The sequence below is a fragment of the Psammomys obesus genome, unplaced genomic scaffold (genome assembly GCF_907164565.1).
Source record: "Psammomys obesus unplaced genomic scaffold, mPsaObe1.curated_primary_1811, whole genome shotgun sequence".
In the NCBI taxonomy this organism is placed as follows: domain Eukaryota; kingdom Metazoa; phylum Chordata; class Mammalia; order Rodentia; family Muridae; genus Psammomys; species Psammomys obesus.
In genome coordinates this window covers 1,779,064-1,798,387 of record NW_026596244.1, presented here as the reverse complement: position 1 = coordinate 1,798,387, position 19,324 = coordinate 1,779,064, and the positions used below count along the sequence as shown (strand labels likewise).

Genomic DNA, 19,324 nt, shown 5'->3' with positions numbered 1-19,324 from the left:
TTCCGCAGTTTAGGTCAGGATTTAATGTTTTATATTAGAATAAATACAGAATAAATTTGTTTTATTGGTATTTCAACTGAGTTGTTTATTGCCATACCAATAGTGAATACATTTTTCTAATGTACTTAAATATTTTAAAATAACATTTTCTATGCGTATGTTTAAAACCATAACTTTTGGTAAGTTTGTACAAACACTAGAAAAAATGTTCTAATAGTATCTAAATATCATCAGTTCTTCATGTAGCTGTATCATCAACTCCTAGACGTATAAGAATGGGGATTTCTTAGCTAGTTATATCCTAAATTACATGATTTCTATGCTGCACTATGTCTAGTGATACATGGAAACTCTTAGACAACCAAAAGACTTATATTTCCTGCATAACATTGCAGGAAGAAACTGTTGGAAATATGTAAATGGCAAAGAAACAGTAGATAAACACAAATATTCATATTCATATTCAATATTCATCAAAACCTCTTACATGAACATTTAATAGAAGCATGTAGATAAGTTTGGGAAAACATTTTTACATTTCTAATGTTTGGGCCTCCATGGTCAATGCTTATGCAAACATTCCCACAAATTCAAAGAATAATTTTATTAAAAGAATAAATTATTTATTCTGTGTGTAAAGAAAACTTTTAAAAGATGGGTTAAGTTGTGAATCTCATAACCAAAGAGAATTTTTCTGTCTTCATCTGGGACAGAAGCTGGAAGAAATGTGACCTGTTGTTTCTTACATAGGCGACTGTGTGTCTAAGAAAGAAGTTCTCATGGACACTCATTAAGAAGAAAACTCAAATTTTATTTTATGATACTCAGGCCAGGGAAAATAGAGTGAGATATTACAAATACCTAAATAGTTATTTAGAAAACAAAGAAAGTTGTTTCTTTTCATTTTAAAAAATATTTTGATATTCATGCATGTATCTTAGTATTTGGACCAATATTCCCATTCTCTCTCCTTCAGTTCTCCTGTTCCTCCTGTCTACTCCCACCATACTGAAACTCATCAATGCTCACTCTGAGTCTATGTATTTGCATGCGTATCATTTTAGATGCTGAATCCTGAAAAATACAGTCCCAGTAGCCATTAGCAATAAAGAGCTAATGGTACAAGGGTGAGACTTAACAGAAAATTATTTCTATTTCCATCAAATTTAAAGACAGTGTAAGAGCCAAGTCAAAATCATATAGTGAGGCCAAAATAACTGAGTTCTAAATGCCTTCTTTATTTTTTTCATTATTCAGAGATTAATTTATTTACTAAATTTACATAATATTCATTAATGATTTGTTATTAGAGCAAAAGACATTAAGATGTATTTGTACAGGATCATTTAAAAAAAAACATGACTGACTGAGGTAACAACTGAAATTAATCTTGATGCTCTCTGTGTTTCTGTATGAATACTTGTGTTCACAAACATGCAAACGCTTACACTCATGTGCACCACATACTCACTTTAAAAAATGACCTTAACAAAATAAGGCTCACTGCTACCTGCAATACTTCCACATAGGGCTCTGTGCTTGGTTGCATGCAGTCAATATCATCAGAAGTCTTTGATGTGACTAGCTTTTTATGCATATAACATTTTAATGTAATAGTGTAGTTAGAGATACCTTACAGAAGGAGGGCATGTTCATATATTACAGTAAATTTGATAGAGACTCTCAACCCCCAAAATAGCATACCTAATTTAAGAACTAGTTTATATATTGTGGAATCTGTCACAAATTAAGTCACCTTTATTTTACCTGATGAAAATAAAAATGAAGTTATCGATCACTGATATGGTATAAAAAACTGTACATCTGTTTTGAAAGTATTTATGAACTGATGAAAATATTAGGGGTTTTTGTATCCATCTTAATGAAATATCCCCAAATCCATATAATATATGTTTTAAAATTAACTTATTTTTGTTTTTAATGCCTTCTTTATTAATAAACTATGATATGGTTCTATATTAGATTTATATTGCTATATAACAAACTAACAAAAAAAAAAAAACCTACCGATTTAGACAAAATATATTTATTACATCTCACATTCCCTAAGCCAGGAATTGTTCTGGATTTATCTCAGATTTTTCCTGTCCTCATAGTTCCTAAAGGTTGTAGGCCAGACTTCAGGTAAACTAGACATTTGACTAAGGAAAAGTCTATTTTTAAGTACCAAAAGATTGTCACAAAATTCATTTCCTTGGGATATTAAACTCATCATGGCTTGCTTCTTCAAGGTCATTGGGTAAACACCTTCCCTTGAGGAAGAAGACCAGCATTTCCCGAGAACATTTTCCCCATTAAGCCAGACCGGCAAGGAAAAAACAAACAAACAAACTAACTAACTAACTAACTAACTAACTCAACATAAAACTTCCAGGGACTTTAATTATATATACAAAACCCTTTCATAGTTGCTGTTTTATTGGGAACAAAGAGTAGATTCTGCAGAGGAGATGGAGATAACACTGTACAAAATCAGCCTAGAATGTGTCTCAAAACCAGTATCTATATAAACACTCACATGGCTTCTTGCTATTATTTAAAGTTAAGTAGAACCGTCTGGGAGAAGTTGGGAGTTTAGTCTTAACCATGTACTATATGTTAATAGTATTTTCTTTCCATGAGATTATTTAAAATACTTGTCAAATTGTTGTCTTTGTAACAAAACACTTTCTGCATCAGTGTTAGTTCACAACACTTAGTCTATATTTTTGTGTATTTTAGTAAACTAGCCAAGAGGTAATAGAATTTTGACATATTCCATTAAATATGTAATGGAAAAGGCTTATACAAAGGAAGTTAATTTCAACCTATTATATTTGTGAAGGTTGGTTCAAAGACATGGGCTAATAGAGGGAATTTGTAGATACATACTATATCTGTGGAGGACTTGAGTGTAACAAGAGAAGTTATTTGGTTAGCAAAGGAAAAGGGTGCAGAAGGTACATGCATTAAATTGATACAATGAAAAGCACCAATACAGATATATCTCCAGTGATGTTATACATGATACTCATGTCTCTCTCACATCTAATGAACCATGCTCTCAGGTGGCTCAGCTTCATTCAAGTAGAAATATACACCTGGCCACAAAATTTATAAACCTTGTTCTTATCCAGAAATCTGTGATTTGTTTGACCTTAATGAAAGAAAAAAAAAAGTCCAATTAGAGTTTCATATGAAAGAGAAGTCCGTCAAATGGTTTCCAGTTCTGCAGCTAAAAGGTCATGCAGTAACTATGAACTCTGTGCTTGCTGATGCAAAGAAAATTGATTTGAGGGAAGGAAAATAATGCAAACTCAGAAGGATGTAGTGACTAAAGACAGCATTCATTCCTTTGATACTTCAGTGCATTCTCGTGAGTTTCCTGTTAGAGATTGTGTGACATTCTAGGTGGCAGGCGCCCCACAATGAGCTACAGTTCGTATTGTCCTGAACCTTGGCTTGTAGTGAGAGATTAACAGGAGCTCTACACCAACAGGTATATTGTGTATTACTAGCATTGAAACTACAAAAACCAAAAGAAAGGAAATTATGAAGCCCAAGATTAATGGAAGAGTTACTCTTCATGTGTTTTCTGTATGATTGCAGGAATCTGGTCCAGGTTGATGAGGAACTGGTACTGGGGAGCAGTGCTAGGCTCATCTTGTGAAATGCTCCTGTGTGAACAAAAAGTTACCACAAACTGACAGTGATGTTAGATGTGCACAGTACTTAGTCTATATTTTTGTGTATTTAGGTAAAATAGATAAAAGATGCTAGAATTTTAACTTATTAGTTTGAATCAATGTTAGGAAAGTCTTATAAAGCAGAAGTTAATTTTGATGGATTATATTGTTGAAAGCAGCTTTTTATCAATATTATTGACTTAAGATCACAAAACCAAAAAAAAAAAGCTCATCAATATCTAAGAGAATATTTCTCAGTGATTCACAAATAACTAATTCAGCAAGCATTACTATCTGATATCAATAAAAGTGTATTGAAGATATATTTTAAGAAATGTAGTTCATTCCTATTCCTTACTTATAGCGAGTTATTTTATTTCAGACTAACTATATACTTTGTTGTTGTTACCAGATCTCACTATGGAGTGTAGCTTGGTGGCTGTGAACTTCAGTTCCTTCACCTCAGTTTCTGCAATACTGTAATTTCAGGCATACATTATTATACTCATTAAGTCATTTAAAGACAGAGCAATGAAAGCAAATATTTTACAGGGGTCAATTTATTTTACATTTTGTATCTTCACAACACACACACAGAGGGGCCATTATACATAGAAACCTGTGTACATATGGTTTTGAAGTCTTTTTTTTTTTTTCAAAATGGTAGGATAGGAATTGCTTAATGGTCATTTCCCTAGTTCCCTTTAAATAAAAATGTCCCAAATAAATTAAAAAACAGGGAAACAAGTAGTTTAGATCAGATTATCCTTTGAATATATAAAGCTGCAAAATTAAAACTACGTGTTAAAAAATAGAATTAGTATTTTGCATTATAAGTAATTATTTTAATGAAATCTTGTACAAGAGGTTTTATGATGGTGAACGGGTATTGATAACAGGAGAAACCACATATTATCTCATTAAAATGAGATGCCTGAAATGCACCATGTTGTACTCAATTGGAAATAGTTATAACATTGTCTTGATAATAACTTGACTTCAGGTATGAAAGTAATGATTCTAATGTTACGTAATTGATCATATATCAGTGGTTCTCAACCTCCCTAATGTTGTAACCCTTTTAATCCAAGTTGCGGTAGTAATACATGTTTCTCATGCTGTAGCGACTCCCAATCATAGTTATTTCATTGTTGCAATTTTGCTACTGTTATGAATCATAATGTAAATCTATGACATGCAGGATGTCTGATATGCTACCCCTAAAGTTCTTGTAACCCATAGGTTGAGAACCACTGTGATAGGCCATTCTTTCCAGTTCCTTTAAAATGGCTCCATGATTCTATAAAATCTTACCAGGGACTGATAAGATGGCTCAGCAATGGGTAAAGCCACTTGCTGTCAAGCTTGATGATCTAAAGTTGATCCTCAGAGTGAGCTCGTGTTTAGGAGAGATATAACTCCTTTGAGTTGGCATTTAACATTTACGAGTATAACGTTACATGGGCCACACTGAACAGATAGTCTTTTATTCTCTTAAGAGAGTTCAACTTTTTAGATTCAAACACTTATCTACTTAATAAAAATAATCAAGTTTTATTTAGTGGAAACCTACTAAGTGCTGAGATTCTTGTGTGTGTGTGTGTGTGTGTGTGTGTTTGTTTTGAGATTCTTCAGTGAAATAATTTAAATGATGAATGAGTAATTGAACATATAACACTTTCTCCACAATTAGGTTTATATATAAAATCGGTAATATAGCTACCAAGCACAAATATATCCTAAATGTTCACTAAGTTGTCATAAAATGCTTTTGAGGAAAAGAGAGTATGAATTATTTTTAAACATTTAAAGGTATTTCCTAGTTCTCATCTGTGAAGGTACAGGGAGATCGACAGAAATAAGCAGTTCTCTAAATACCTAGCCCTTAACCATGAGCTTTGAAATTCCTCAAATTTATTCATTAAATATTGATATCCACCAACAATTCTATTTCTCACATGTATATTCGCTTAATTTTCACAGGTTACATTCTCACTTAAAAAACATTGTTTATAACTGCATTTTCAGTTGTTTCGTTGGTGGTAGCTCAAATAAAGTGGCAGTTAGCTTTTTGCTCACGTAGTGTACAAAAATCTTTAGGATATGAAAGTGAAGAAAAGTGGTTGGCTTCATGATTATTCGTGCAACACCTTAAAGCAGGGGAACAGGACTTGTCCATCACAACTTGCAACATACAATCTGGGCATGCTGTGACTACGTGTAGGTAGGACTTCACGATCAAATATTCCATTTCACAATAAACCATCAGTGTCCCACATATCAAAACATTTGCTTACTTTAAGCCTTCTGAGGGAATAACATATAAGTTAGCCAACAAAAATATGCCTGTGCTATTCATCTTAATTCCATTGTTTCTCTCTGGAGAGATGACAGAATAATTAACATGAAATTATTCAAAAACACATCTTTATGTCTTAAAAATTTGTGATAGATAGCATTATATGGCTTTTCTGTTGGTCTGAAAATTAATTACATCCTATATATATTGTTTTTATGCTCTACCTTTACTTGATATTGCAACATCAATAAAAATATCATATTTCAAGTGAAGATTTCTTCTTTCCACAGTGTGAATGTTTCATTAAGTTGGCTATAGCTAAAGCAACAAATATCTTCATAGTAAACACATAGAGCAAAGGCACATGAAAGGTGTTTAACTCTACATATTTTTAAAAATCTAGCCTGAAATGCTCCCGTGGGTAGTGTCCACTTTTTTAAAATAGATTTATTTATTTATTTATTATGTATACAATGTTCTATCTGAATATACACTTGCACGCCAGAAGAAGACACTGGATCTTATTATATATGGTTGTGAGCCACCATGTGGTTGCTGGGAATTGAACTCAGGACCTCTGGAAGAGCAGCCAGTGCTCTTAACCTCTGAGCCATCTCTCCAGCCCGGTAGTGTCCACTTTTAATACTAGCAGCCCATTCTATCAATTCAACTTCACAATGCTCCTTACAGCCAATAAATATGTGAGTGTATTTGAAGTTCTCTTATCAAAAAATAAGCATGAAAATCAAAGAAGGTAAAAATAGATCTAAAAGTCAAAGAGAGTCAGCTAATTTAGAGATGATGATCATGTGAGATTCTTTACGGCTCTATTCCCCAGCCCTGAAGCAAAGGGGCATATGTGTGATTTCACACTTGCCTACGTGGAATATGGCAGCCCCTGGAGTTGTGCAACCACCTAGCAAGGCCTGAAGCTTCCCTTTAGCCTACTACAGCAGTTTGGTTTCTCTTAAATTTGACTTTTTTTTTTTTTTCTTCATAACATGGATACAGTCTGTTGGCAGCCTTTCCTGGATAAAGCTCTTTGAAACTCAATTTGGAAATCTCATTAGGGAAACTGCTATGACAAATGTCCCTTCCACACCCAAGTTGTCACACAAAGACTCACAAGGAAGGCATTATTGACCTAGAAAACACTTGATAAAAGTTTGGATTTTGCCCCATAAAACTGAAACACTATATTTAAAAAGAACAGGCTTGATGTCACAGTGCTTTGGTCATGTTCTGGGTCACTGAAGATACTTTATTAATAATCTTAAAGGACATGGAGTATTTTGAAGAACAAGCTGAAACATTTTAAGTATGACATTCTAAACTCCCACTTTACAGGATATTAACATGGTTACCAAACTGAATCAACGATGATGATTGTGTGCCTATGTGTTCCATGAGTCTGAACAGGGCCTTTTTTTTCTGGGCATGACCAATACTATTCTCTTTAAATGACAGTATTATGGGCACTAGACTGTGATTGCATATTCCTGTAAAGAAGGAAAGTGAACAAAACCCTACATGATAAGGGGCAAAGTATCGCTCCATGCCTGTCTCAGAAAGGTTGTCAAAGTATAACTTAAAAGAAAACTGTGCTTTTTTGCAAGAGATAAGCTGGAGTTCCCATGAAAACTTCTGAAAACAGGGTCAAGTTCATTTTATACTCACAATGATAATGCACACATAATTTCACTTCTTTTGGTCAACTCAATGTTTTCACATCTAAAAGGAATGGCTAGAAGAGATGTCTCCCACAGAACTCACTCTATCCAGTTTGGGAGTTAGTGGGAATGCTGCCCTTTCTCCAACACAGTCGCCAATGAACAGCTTCTATTAAAAAGAACTGCGTTGGTTTGCACTGCAGATTGGATGGGGGAGCATTGAGCGACTGCATTAGCAAGACTGCAGTGGGGGCAGTGGTCCCCTGGCTACTGGAGCACTTTTACATGTGTGCAAGGATTTTCCTAATGTCCTCATCTCATTTGTCACGATTTGGTTTCTGGCGCCTCTCCCTCAAATCCCCACCCCCTCCAGCCATGCTAGCATTTCATCACTCCTCCCTCCCCTCATGCCCCCACGTTAGGAAGAGTTAAGAGATGGGGAAATACGTGTGCTTTCACATTGTCCCCTATGTTGCAAGACCGTTTAGCGATTTCTACAGATCACTTGGAAAGGCTCCTGCTAGGCATTCAAGGATGCTGCCCCCATACAGACACAGTTCAGATGTTCTTAATTTGATCATCTTCCCCACCCCACCCCCTTCAGTTTGGGCTGTAATTTTCCAAACAGCCATCTCTCATTTGCAAAAGTTAAAAATCAATCCACAGATACAGAATGCTGACTTCCTGACAGGATCTCTCTTAGTGGAGCTGGCAAATTGTGACCAATAAATAGAAAGGGGGAGAGAGAAGAGAGAGGGAGGGAGAAAGAAAAGGAGAGAGAGGGAGAGAGAAAGAAATAGAGAGAGAGGGAGAGAGAGGGAGAGAGAGGAGAGAGAGGAGAGAGAGAGAGAGAGAGAGAGAGAGAGAGAGAGAGAGAGAGAATCACTTGCTTCCTAAGCAGGGATTTGCCTGCGAGGCGCTCCGAGAGGACTGCGGCGGCTGATTTACACAGTTGGCGCGGAGGAGGGGCCGGGGGTGCGGGGGGGACAAGCTGGCGGAGGCTCGAGCGATGGGCTGATCTGGGGGCTCCGGAGCGCCGCTCCCTCGGTGCGCTATTTGGGGGCGGCTGATGGCTTTGCATTCGGGTTCCAGCCCTGCGTTTTCTATATTGCCTTCTAGTCCCCGACCTGGCGCTCCCAGTTTAGAAGCAGACGTTTGGTAAGTAACGTGTAATCTGATTTTAGTTATTTCCTAGGCCATCAAAGCGGTACTTTTAAAGCAGGTCAGTCTGAAAACGATGCGGTCGCCGCCACAGTCGCCGCTGCCGGGAGCGTCTCCTTGGCCTGGAACGCTCGGCCCCCTCCTCTGCCCACCTCCCTCTGTCCTCCGGCTGGAGAAGTGAGGGCGCTGGAATGGTGGGCTGTCAGGGGACTCACTCTCCGCCAACGGGATCGCACCGCCTTTCGTGTTCTGCCCGAGATTTCACGACGCCAAGTGCAATGTAGTATGTACAGCCATACTGTTGTATCTGTGTCCTCGCCCCCACCCCCCACCCCGCCACCTGACCAATGCTGGGATCCGAGATCTAGTCGCCCCCTTTCTGCCTCCTCTCCTCTCTCCCCACCCAGTCTTCTCTCATCTCCACGCCACCGACCCTCACTCCCACCCATCCAAAGGGCAAAGAGCAAAGACACTCGGAAAAGGCAAGGGCTAGCTGCATCTCCTCGTGTAGACCGAGGCCGCAGGCAGGGATTGTACTGTGAGAGAGACAATCTTTCGGCGAGAGAAAGAGAAATCCAGAAAGGAACCCTGGCCCTCGGGAACCGGGGAGCTCGCCAGCGAAGGGAGAGCACCAAGATTGTCGATCAGAGGATCCTGGTCCTGGGACACTAGAACAGCCAGCCTGCCATCCTAGGCAAGCACGGAGAGCTGTGGTCCTGAGACCGGCTGCGAGCATCCCCGCGCTAGGTGCGCGCCTGGCTCTCCCATCGCTATGCAGCGACCATTTCCCTCTAAGTCTCAAAGGTGGACCACTCTAAAAGGATTACAAGCGTGATTTGGTAGCCTTTCCCGAAAGTTGGTGGCCAGAAGAGGGGAAGATCCTGGGCGACAGGATGACGGATACAATGCAGCCTAGCGGAGAGTTTGCCCCTCCCGCTGGGAAGCCCCTCGGAGCGAACCTCGGAGATCCTGAGCGGTCTGCACCATAGGTATTCATCGCTATCTGTTCCTACTTTGCCTGATTGAAATCAGTGTGTCTCTTATGTAGGATATGTGCTGTAGAACGTATAGACTTTGGCCGCTGGATCTTCCGTACACTCACAGGTGCTAGGATTTTTTTTTTTTTTTTCCTAACTGGATCCTGTAGATATAAGGACATTGATGAAACAAGGGCTTCGGGAGACTAATATAACCTCAAACCCCTTCTTCAGGGGAAGGAAATCTTAAGTCTATCATATAGGCCAGGTGGCCAAGGGGAGAACCCCTCCCCCTGTGGAGCACTGGGTTGTATTTTAAGACGGAAGGAAAACGGATATATATATATATATATATATATATTTTTTTTTTTTCCCTAAACAGACACGTTGGGTGCCTTGCCTGCCGGCAGTGGATTAGAAAACATTCTATAGAAGGCTCATAGCTCTTCAGAAAATGAATGATGCAGCATTTTAATTATTTGTTCCAGGGAGATCGTTTTGCTTCCATATTGGAATATTTAATCTTAGATCTGGAATGAAGGGGGAGCACTGAGGAGGAGGAGGGAGTGGGAAAGGGGCTCGCTGGGTAGAAAGAGCTTCTTGTCCTTCTCTGGAAGAATAAATGGTGCCTGCGCTCCCAGCAGGACGCAGAAGAAACCAGCCCAGGGGCCCAGCATCCCCTAACTTTCAGAACCCTTCCCACCCTTTTGACATGCTACAGTAAAATAAAGGAACAGGAGCTTCTCAAAGGGCCTTCAGGGCATGGCCAAAGTCCAGCACTTAGGATTGTAGTTCGTGAGACCACTGGGACTCCATTGCAGAGGCCATTTACCCTGTTTGGGAAGCTCAGGACAGCCTCCTGATTACCCATTCATTTCTTTAGAGCCTGGGTTCCCACAGGATCCCTGAAACAGCTGCTGCCTTTGCAGGCTGGTGACCAAGGTGCTAGGCTCTGGGCCCTGGAGAGGGAGGCGGAACTGCTCTGTCCTGAGCACTGGCTTTCAGTTTAGGATTGTTTCCAGAGGAGACCTCTCTGAGAAAAGGGTGGGTCTGGGATGTGAAGGGTGCAGGATGTTAGAGAGTCTTGCAGTCTCCTTACTGAGTCTGATAGCTGTTTCCAGTCTTAGTTACTGTGGGGAAATGACAGATGCCTGGATATTTTAAATGCAAGCTATCATTTAGATCTCTGACTGACTTTCAAGAAATGTTTTGCTGAACTAGATGAAATAGATTTTAGAGTGGTAAGAAATTCATTCCTATGTCGCTCTTCCTCCTCCTCCTCTCTCTCCTCCTTTTCTTCTTCTTTTTCTCCTCCTCCTTCTTCTTCAATTTGGTTTTGTAAAAGACTTTAAAGAAATCATCTTCACCACCTGCTAACTTTGAGGCCCTGGCAATGGAGTTTGGTCAGAGCAGCCCTCCCTACCAATGAGTTGGTGGTCCTGGACACACTGCACAGTTCCCACTTAGCAGATCTCCTTGCTGTTTGACTGGAACTCCCCAATTTCACCACCAACTTGTGCTTCCTCCTAGCACACAAGGTCTTTGAAAATCCCTTTTAGAGGGAGCCTGTGAGACAGCTGGTTGCTTCTAACCTGTCAAATTTTCATTCAATCACCTTTCATTTGGATAGTCATTATTATTTTTTGGGGAATCGTAGAAAGGAAAGAGAAGGAGAGAGGGAGAGGAAGAAAGAGGATGGAAGAGAAGGGAGCATCAAGATGAACTAAAGGAGAAAAAAAAATGCCAGAAATCTCCCTCCCCTGAGTTCTCCACAGGATGAGTGTGAATTGCCCCATAGGAGAGAAATAGGGGACAGGGAATGGGAAAGGGAGGGAGGGAGAGAGAGAGAGGGAGAGAGAGGGAAGCTGGGAAGGAAGGAAGGAAGGAAGGAAGGAAGGAAGGAAGGAAGGAAGGAAGGAAATGAAGGAGGGAAGGAAAAGCAGAAAGTTGGAAAGAAATCCATGGCTGTTGGATTCAAGGGAAATCAAAGGCTTGGACGGCAACAAACGTTTCTGGTGCAGAGGGATGGAAATAAAATGCAGGAGAAAGTCAGTCCAAGTAGCTGAGGGTGCGTGAGCTCTTATTTGGGACACCCAGCTATAACTAAGGAGACTCAGCTCGTCCACCTGCGGGATTGGGAATCTAGTTCATCCTGGCCTTTTCAAAAAAGGCCCATTTCAAACAGGATTTTAGTTTCCAAAGCCTGCAGGAGAGGATAGCTAGAAAGCACAGGTCCAGGGACTGGTACTAGCCCCACACCGGTCCGGTCCAGGTCCTCTCAAAGGAATGTTTCCCTCAGGTCCTCCTCTTTCTCGGTTTTGCTTTATTCTTTTGAGCATCTATACTATTGACTGTTGTACTTCTTTTAGCTCCCTTTCATGCTCCCTCGAGCACACGCATATGCGCGTGCACTTGTGCGCACACACACACACACACACACACACACACACACACACTCACAAAAACACACAACTGTGTAGCCAGAGCTTCTTAGTGCTTGCTTGTGACCAAAGGCTAAGCGTGTTCCCTTCCTTGGAGCCCGTTTTCATGACGTGAAACGCTGGAAGCTTTTCAGCACACATTAAAAAACAAACAAAGAAATACATGGCGAAAGAAGTCCAAATCCTGCGATGTGATTTTAGCCTGCCTTCCCCTCTGCCTTCCCCCCTGGTGCCAAATGGTGTTGGGTTACCGAGAGCAGCCACGGAGGCGGCTAGCCCAGCGGCAGCCTGAGCTGGAAGCCTGCTGCAGCCTCATCTCCTCCCTCCTCTATTGAGGGTGCCAAGCGGCAGTCCTGCATTCTAAAGAAGCCCATTGAAGAGCCCATTGCATTCTCTGCACGTCTCAAGCTAGCTTTTTAATTTATTTTTTAGGGCTTCTCCCTTCTCCTCTAGCCCCCCTAGACTTCAGCTTCAGCAAGAGGAGACTGGACAAGAGAGAATCCTTAAACTCAAGCTTTGATTTCATCGTGTTTTTCGGTTTTTTTCCCCCTTAATTCTTTTTCTTAGTCAGTGCTAAAAAACAAAAAAAATAAAAAATAAAAACCAAAATCAAAATCTTCTGCGAAGTAGGTAAGTCAAAAATATCTGGTGTAGCCTGGTGACCTAAAACCCAGAGGTGTGAAACCAAGAAAAACATTTTCTAGAATTGGTGAGGAGGGATGTAAGTAGAGTCTAATACTTTACAAGGAAACCAGGGGAAGACGAAGTGACAATGCAGTGTATCCTCATCTGCTTTCTCTGTCTCTTTTTCATTTAATTGTTTCTAAAAATTGACTATTACATGCCGGAGGCAGATTCCACTTTGCTTTCTCAAGAGTTTCTCCTTGCAGCTGTGTTCATGATATGCCAGTAGAATGTAAAGATAAACTCTTCCCACTTTCCCTATAAATTATCTCCTTGTGCTCCTTGGGTTTCAAGTTAAGGAACATTTCCATGATATACTTATATTATATGGGAAGAAAACGTATGTTGGAGACTCTGATTTAGTTTTAGTGATTAAAGTCAGCCACTTGAATTCAATTGATAGCTCACTGACTTGGGAAGACCGAATAAATTGGAATATTATGATGTCTTTCTGTTCACATTCTCAAATGATGATGACACTAAGCAAAGCAAGAAAACCTTTGATGAAGGCAGAACAGAGCTCTGAATTCATTTCTCTCATTGGACATTTCTGACATATTTGCACATGCCAGACAATTTTATCAGCAAGAGCTGGGATTTCCATCCTTTACAGCCTTTAACCACCTACTTCTTTTCTAAGCAGATACCTCTTCTCACCTCTTTTTATGGTTCCTCAGTTGATCCCCAAGGCACAGATCCTGGCTCCAAACTAAGCTCTTGCAAGTGTTTTGCTTCAGACACTCCCAAGCTTGGCGACCTTTAGCTGTCACTATCTTTAGCTCTGACAATTGCATGGGCCTTTTCTTCAGCATATCTCATCATTCTAATGCTTTAAACAGCCAAATGAGAATATATGTAGAAATTATTCATTTAACTAAAGAATACTTATATCTTCTGTGCTTGGACCAAAAGGTTAGGGGTTGAATATAGAAGTAGGGACACATGGTAATTAAGTAGCATTTCATGGCTCCTTAAAAGAAACCTTAAGTTGTTTATTAACTTTTTTTTGTTTCACATCTCAACATCTGATATTGGGCAATAGGTTCACCTTTTTTCATATTCTTTAATATCATTTAGTTATACCATATTTTTTTAATAATTAATGTATACAATTGAAAGAACATCTTTTTTTTTTTTTCTATGACTTCCAAAAAGATTTGTAATGGCAAATCTTAGTTTAAAGAAGCAAGTAAGTGTAATGACTAAGTCATTGCCTTTATGGCTAAATCTGTCTGTTACCATAAGGCCAAGTCAGGTTTCAATTCTGTTTTTGTTTTTATTTTGTTTTGTTTTTGATTTTTTTTTTTTAATGAGGAAATCAGTGCAAGCTGTTTTTGTTCTTTTCATATAATACTGAACAGAGTTTGGTTCAGGAAAATGTCATTGCATGTTGCAATATGTCAGAGTCTCTTAAACTGAAAATACGAGGCACTCTTTAAACATTAAGCATTGTTGCTGCCTCATTTGGAGCATCAGTTCAATACCTGCTGATGTTTTCATACCACTGTTTAAGAAAAAATACCCCAGACATAGGAATTAATTAAAGTAGTACAAAAGCTAAAAAATTTGCATCTCTATTTCTATTGCAGTCTTGTAATCAACTCCGAATGATGAAGCCAGCCATAGCTGAGAAGCTTCCCAGAGGGAGGATGCTGTGGATAATTCTTCTAAGCACAGTCGCTCTAGGATGGACTACCCCAATTCCCCTGATTGAGGACTCAGAGGAAATAGATGAGCCCTGTTTTGACCCATGCTACTGCGAAGTTAAAGAAAGCCTCTTTCACATACATTGTGACAGCAAAGGATTTACAAACATTAGTCAGATTACTGAGTTCTGGTCAAGACCTTTTAAACTGTATCTTCAGAGGAATTCAATGAGAAAATTGTACACCAATAGTTTTCTTCATTTGAATAATGCTGTGTCCATTAACCTTGGGAACAATGCATTGCAGGACATTCAAACTGGAGCTTTTAATGGCCTTAAAATTTTAAAGAGACTATATCTTCATGAGAACAAACTAGATGTCTTTAGAAATGACACTTTTCTTGGCTTAGAAAGTCTGGAATACCTGCAGGCAGATTACAATGTCATTAAACGTATAGAGAGTGGGGCATTTCGGAACCTAAGCAAATTGAGGGTTCTAATCTTAAATGATAATCTCATTCCTGTGCTTCCAACCAATTTATTTAAGGCAGTTTCTTTAACCCATCTGGACCTACGTGGAAACAGGTTAAAGGTTCTCTTCTACCGAGGCATGCTGGATCACATTGGCAGAAGCTTGATGGAGCTCCAGCTAGAAGAGAATCCTTGGAACTGTACCTGTGAGATTGTACAGCTGAAGAGTTGGCTGGAGCGAATTCCTTACACAGCCCTGGTGGGAGACATCACCTGTGAGACACCTTTCCATTTCCATGGGAAGGATCTCCGTGAAATCAAGAAGACAGAACTCTGTCCACTGTTGTCTGACTCAGAGGTGGAGGCCAGTCTGGGGATTCCCCACTTATCATCAAGCAAGGAGAACGCTTGGCCAACCAAACCTTCCTCAATGTTGTCTTCTGTCCATTTCACTGCTTCTTCTGTTGAATATAAATCCTCCAATAAGCAGCCGAAACCCACCAAACAGCCCCGAACACCCAGACCACCTTCTACATCCCAGGCTCTATACCCTGGTCCAAATCAACCTCCCATAGCCCCCTATCAGACCAGACCACCCATTCCCATCATTTGCCCTACTGGGTGCACATGCAATTTGCATATCAATGACCTTGGCTTGACGGTCAACTGCAAAGAAAGAGGATTTAACAACATCTCTGAACTCCTTCCAAGGCCCTTGAATGCCAAGAAGCTGTACCTGAGCAGCAATCTGATTCAGAAGATATATCGCTCTGATTTTTGGAATTTTTCTTCTTTGGATCTCTTGCACCTTGGAAACAATCGCATTTCTTATGTCCAGGATGGGGCTTTCATCAACCTTCCCAACCTGAAGAGTCTCTTTCTCAATGGTAACGATATAGAAAAGCTGACTCCAGGTATGTTCCGAGGTCTACAGAGCTTGCATTACTTGTACTTCGAGTTCAATGTCATCCGGGAAATCCAACCTGCAGCCTTCAGCCTCATGCCCAACTTGAAGCTGCTATTTCTCAACAATAACTTGCTGAGGACCCTGCCAACTGATGCCTTTGCAGGCACATCACTGGCTCGGCTCAACTTGAGGAAGAACTACTTCCTCTACCTGCCAGTGGCTGGCGTCCTTGAACACTTGAATGCCATTGTGCAGATAGATCTCAATGAGAATCCTTGGGACTGCACTTGTGACCTGGTCCCCTTCAAACAGTGGATCGAAACCATCAGCTCAGTCAGCGTGGTAGGTGATGTACTCTGTAGGACCCCCGAGAACCTCACGCACCGTGATGTGCGCACTATTGAGCTGGAAGTTTTATGCCCAGAGATGCTGCATATCGCCCCACTTGGACCATCTCCACCTCAGCCTGGAGACTACCACCCTAACGGGGGACCAACAAGTCCATCACCTTATGAGTTCTCTCCTCCCGGGGGCCCTGTGCCACTTTCGGTGTTGATTCTCAGCCTTCTGGTTCTGTTCTTCTCAGCGGTCTTCGTGGCCGCAGGCCTCTTCGCCTATGTGCTCCGTCGGCGTAGGAAGAAGCTGCCCTTTAGAAGCAAGCGGCAGGAAGGTGTGGACCTTACAGGAATCCAGATGCAATGCCATCGGCTGTTTGAGGACAGTGGAGGCAGCGGTGGTGGGAGTGGAGGCGGAGGTCGACCGACTTTGTCCTCGCCTGAGAAAGCTCCTCCCGTGGGTCACGTGTACGAGTACATCCCTCACCCAGTTACACAGATGTGTAACAACCCCATCTACAAGCCTCGAGAGGAAGAAGAAGTGGCTGCCTCAGCAGCCCAGGAAACAGGAGCGGCAGAACGTGGAGGTCCTGGGACACAGCCACCAGGAATGGGTGAGGTGCTCTTAGGAAGTGAGCAGTTTGCAGAAACACCCAAGGAGAACCACAGTAACTACCGGACCTTGCTGGAGAAGGAGAAGGAGTGGGCTCTGGCGGTTTCCAACTCCCAGCTCAACACCATAGTGACGGTGAGCCACCACCACCCTCACCCTCACCACTCGGCAGTAGGTGGAGGGACTGCGGGCGACTTGGCTGGGTTCCGCCACCACGAGAAAAACGGTGGGGTGGTGCTGTTTCCCCCTGGGGGAGGTTGTGGCGGTGGCAGTACGCTACTAGACCGTGAGAGGCCACAGCCTGCTCCATGCACAGTGGGATTTGTGGACTGTCTCTATGGCACAGTGCCCAAATTAAAGGAACTTCATGTCCACGCCCCTGGCATGCAATATCCAGACTTACAGCAGGACGCCAGGCTCAAAGAAACCCTTCTCTTCTCAGCTGGAAAGGGCTTCACAGACCACCAAACCCCCAAAAGTGATTACCTCGACTTAAGGGCCAAACTTCAAACTAAGCCGGATTACCTCGAAGTTCTGGAGAAGACAGCATACAGGTTCTAACGGAACGAAGAAAATGAATTAGTGGCTTTGTTTTGATTTTCAAAAGAAAAAGGAAAATAAAAAGAAATATATCCCCGGCTCCCATTATAATTGTCCCAATAAGTCCATCCTCACAATTTCCCCCGCCCAGGACAGAACTGAAACAAACGCATGATAACTAGAGAATACAGAAGTGTGCTCCCCCCTCTCAGATGTGATTTTGAGGAAGGGCCATACTCAGATCATTAATCAATGAAGTGCCTTCGCAGACTTTTGCCAGCAAATGTTATCATTATTTTTTATACTGAAACTCGAGACTTTGTGCCATGTGTGAGGTATAACGGGGATCCTTGTACTGATCCTGAATGAGTAAAATTCAATGTGTCTTTTTATTTTCGGTAACTTTTATTCCCTTTCGTTGCAGTTTTGTTTGAAAGGGAGGGGGAGATTGACATTTACAGCTGTCTCCCCTTTTCCCATCATGGCACAGATTCTGTACATGTATTAACAATGCAGTTTGCTGCATGCTTGAAAACTGCAGGATGGGGAGGGAGGGGCGGGTCTTGCTCGAATGTTCTCACACTGTTGTCTCTATCTCCCACACATACTCATGTGCACACAACAAACCCCTACATACACTTAGGTCTCTCAGCCTTCGCTGGGTGCAGTACACACACGCACACACGCACACGCACACGCACACACTCCTCCCACGCAACTTAATCTGCTTAGTTCGGGTTTGATCTATTTCTTCCCTCCATAGCTCCACGTGCCCTTCACCCCAGTGTACAGCTCACAGCGTCTCTCCTACCACCCTGGGAAAAGTCACATTGGAGGCTGGATCCTACTGAAGTGAAGGCTTCTTGGTCTAACAGCTGGAGACACACCTAGGGTTGAAGTACCCTCCTTGTGACATTTCATCCTGATGCCAAGATTTTTTGAGAACATCTGCACTTTCTTATATATATACGATATTAAAAAAATAAAAAAGCAACTGGGTATATATCACTAACAGCTTTGTAGGAAGCACTTTTAATGTTTTCTCTCTCACACACAAAGATTCAAAAGAAATGTGCATATATTTATTCTGTAATTTCAGTGATTATAAATTGTAAAGGTAATGTTTAATCATTGTATAGTGATTATGCGTCCGGTATAGCTTTCCTAATAAAAAGTTTTTGAAAAACATAATACATTATATATAGAAGATACAAGGCTTGAATTTAAACTTCAGCTATGCCATGCCTTTCGTACTCCCATGTAAAAATATTTATTTTACTTGATATACAGACAGCTAATTGATTAACAAGTTTGATGCACTGTGATATTGATAAATATCATTATACATTATCCATATCCCACATCAGGATTAAATTGGGTCTTGGATATGCTGATCTACACTTCAGTTTTTCATGGGTTGTAAATTTTAAATTCAGTTCCCCAGTGAAGCACTCTTCCATAAATGGGGTGTGAGTGGGAGAAAACAAAGTGGCTGGAGGAACAAATACAGGATTAATCTGGGTGTGTTCAACCGGGAGATGACATGAAGGAACAGAGAAACAAAACAACTCTCCTTTAAATCAAAACAAGCACTAAAATTACATCCATCAGCAGCTTAGGTACAGCAACACTCTCCATGCACACACACAGCCCCAGAAAAGTCTAGGACTTCAAGCAACCATAGAGTTACCTGAGAAACTCATCATTTTTATGTTTGGACATCTTTTTTTTTCCCAGCGACTCGCATCAAATGGACTCAGACATGCTTGAACTAAGATGTTTGATTCTAGTTAAGTTTTATTTTTCCGTATGACATTAAAAAGATGTTTCAAAGTTAACTTGAAGACACTTTAACTTATGATCCAGTTTCATGTGAGCAAAACCAAAGAAAATTG

General features: G+C 40.9%; 1 protein-coding gene across 3 annotated transcripts; it reads left to right on the top strand.

Annotated features, from left to right (window-relative positions):
* The first annotated feature begins 8,657 nt into the window (after positions 1–8,657).
* Positions 8,658–18,242, top strand: Slitrk3 (SLIT and NTRK like family member 3). 3 transcript variants are annotated; one of them, XR_008718941.1, is made up of 2 exons: positions 8,658–8,813; positions 18,193–18,242. XR_008718941.1 is itself a non-coding variant. In XM_055596658.1 (2 exons), the coding sequence occupies exon 2, from the start codon at positions 14,526–14,528 to the stop codon at positions 17,448–17,450; it is 2,925 nt and encodes a 974-aa protein (XP_055452633.1). In that variant the 5' UTR covers positions 8,658–8,813; positions 14,508–14,525. The 3 variants fall into 3 exon arrangements, 2 of the variants coding, with proteins under 2 accessions (XP_055452633.1, XP_055452634.1); XM_055596658.1 differs by lacking the exon at positions 18,193–18,242 and adding an exon at positions 14,508–17,450; XM_055596659.1 differs by lacking the exons at positions 8,658–8,813; positions 18,193–18,242 and adding exons at positions 9,689–9,805; positions 14,508–17,450.
* Positions 18,243–19,324: the final 1,082 nt, after the last annotated feature.

What these genes read in the sequence shown, in the direction of transcription:
- Slitrk3 (XM_055596658.1), top strand. Translation starts at nt 14,526, where the DNA reads ATGATGAAGCCAGCCATAGCTGAGAAGCTTCCCAGAGGGAGGATGCTG.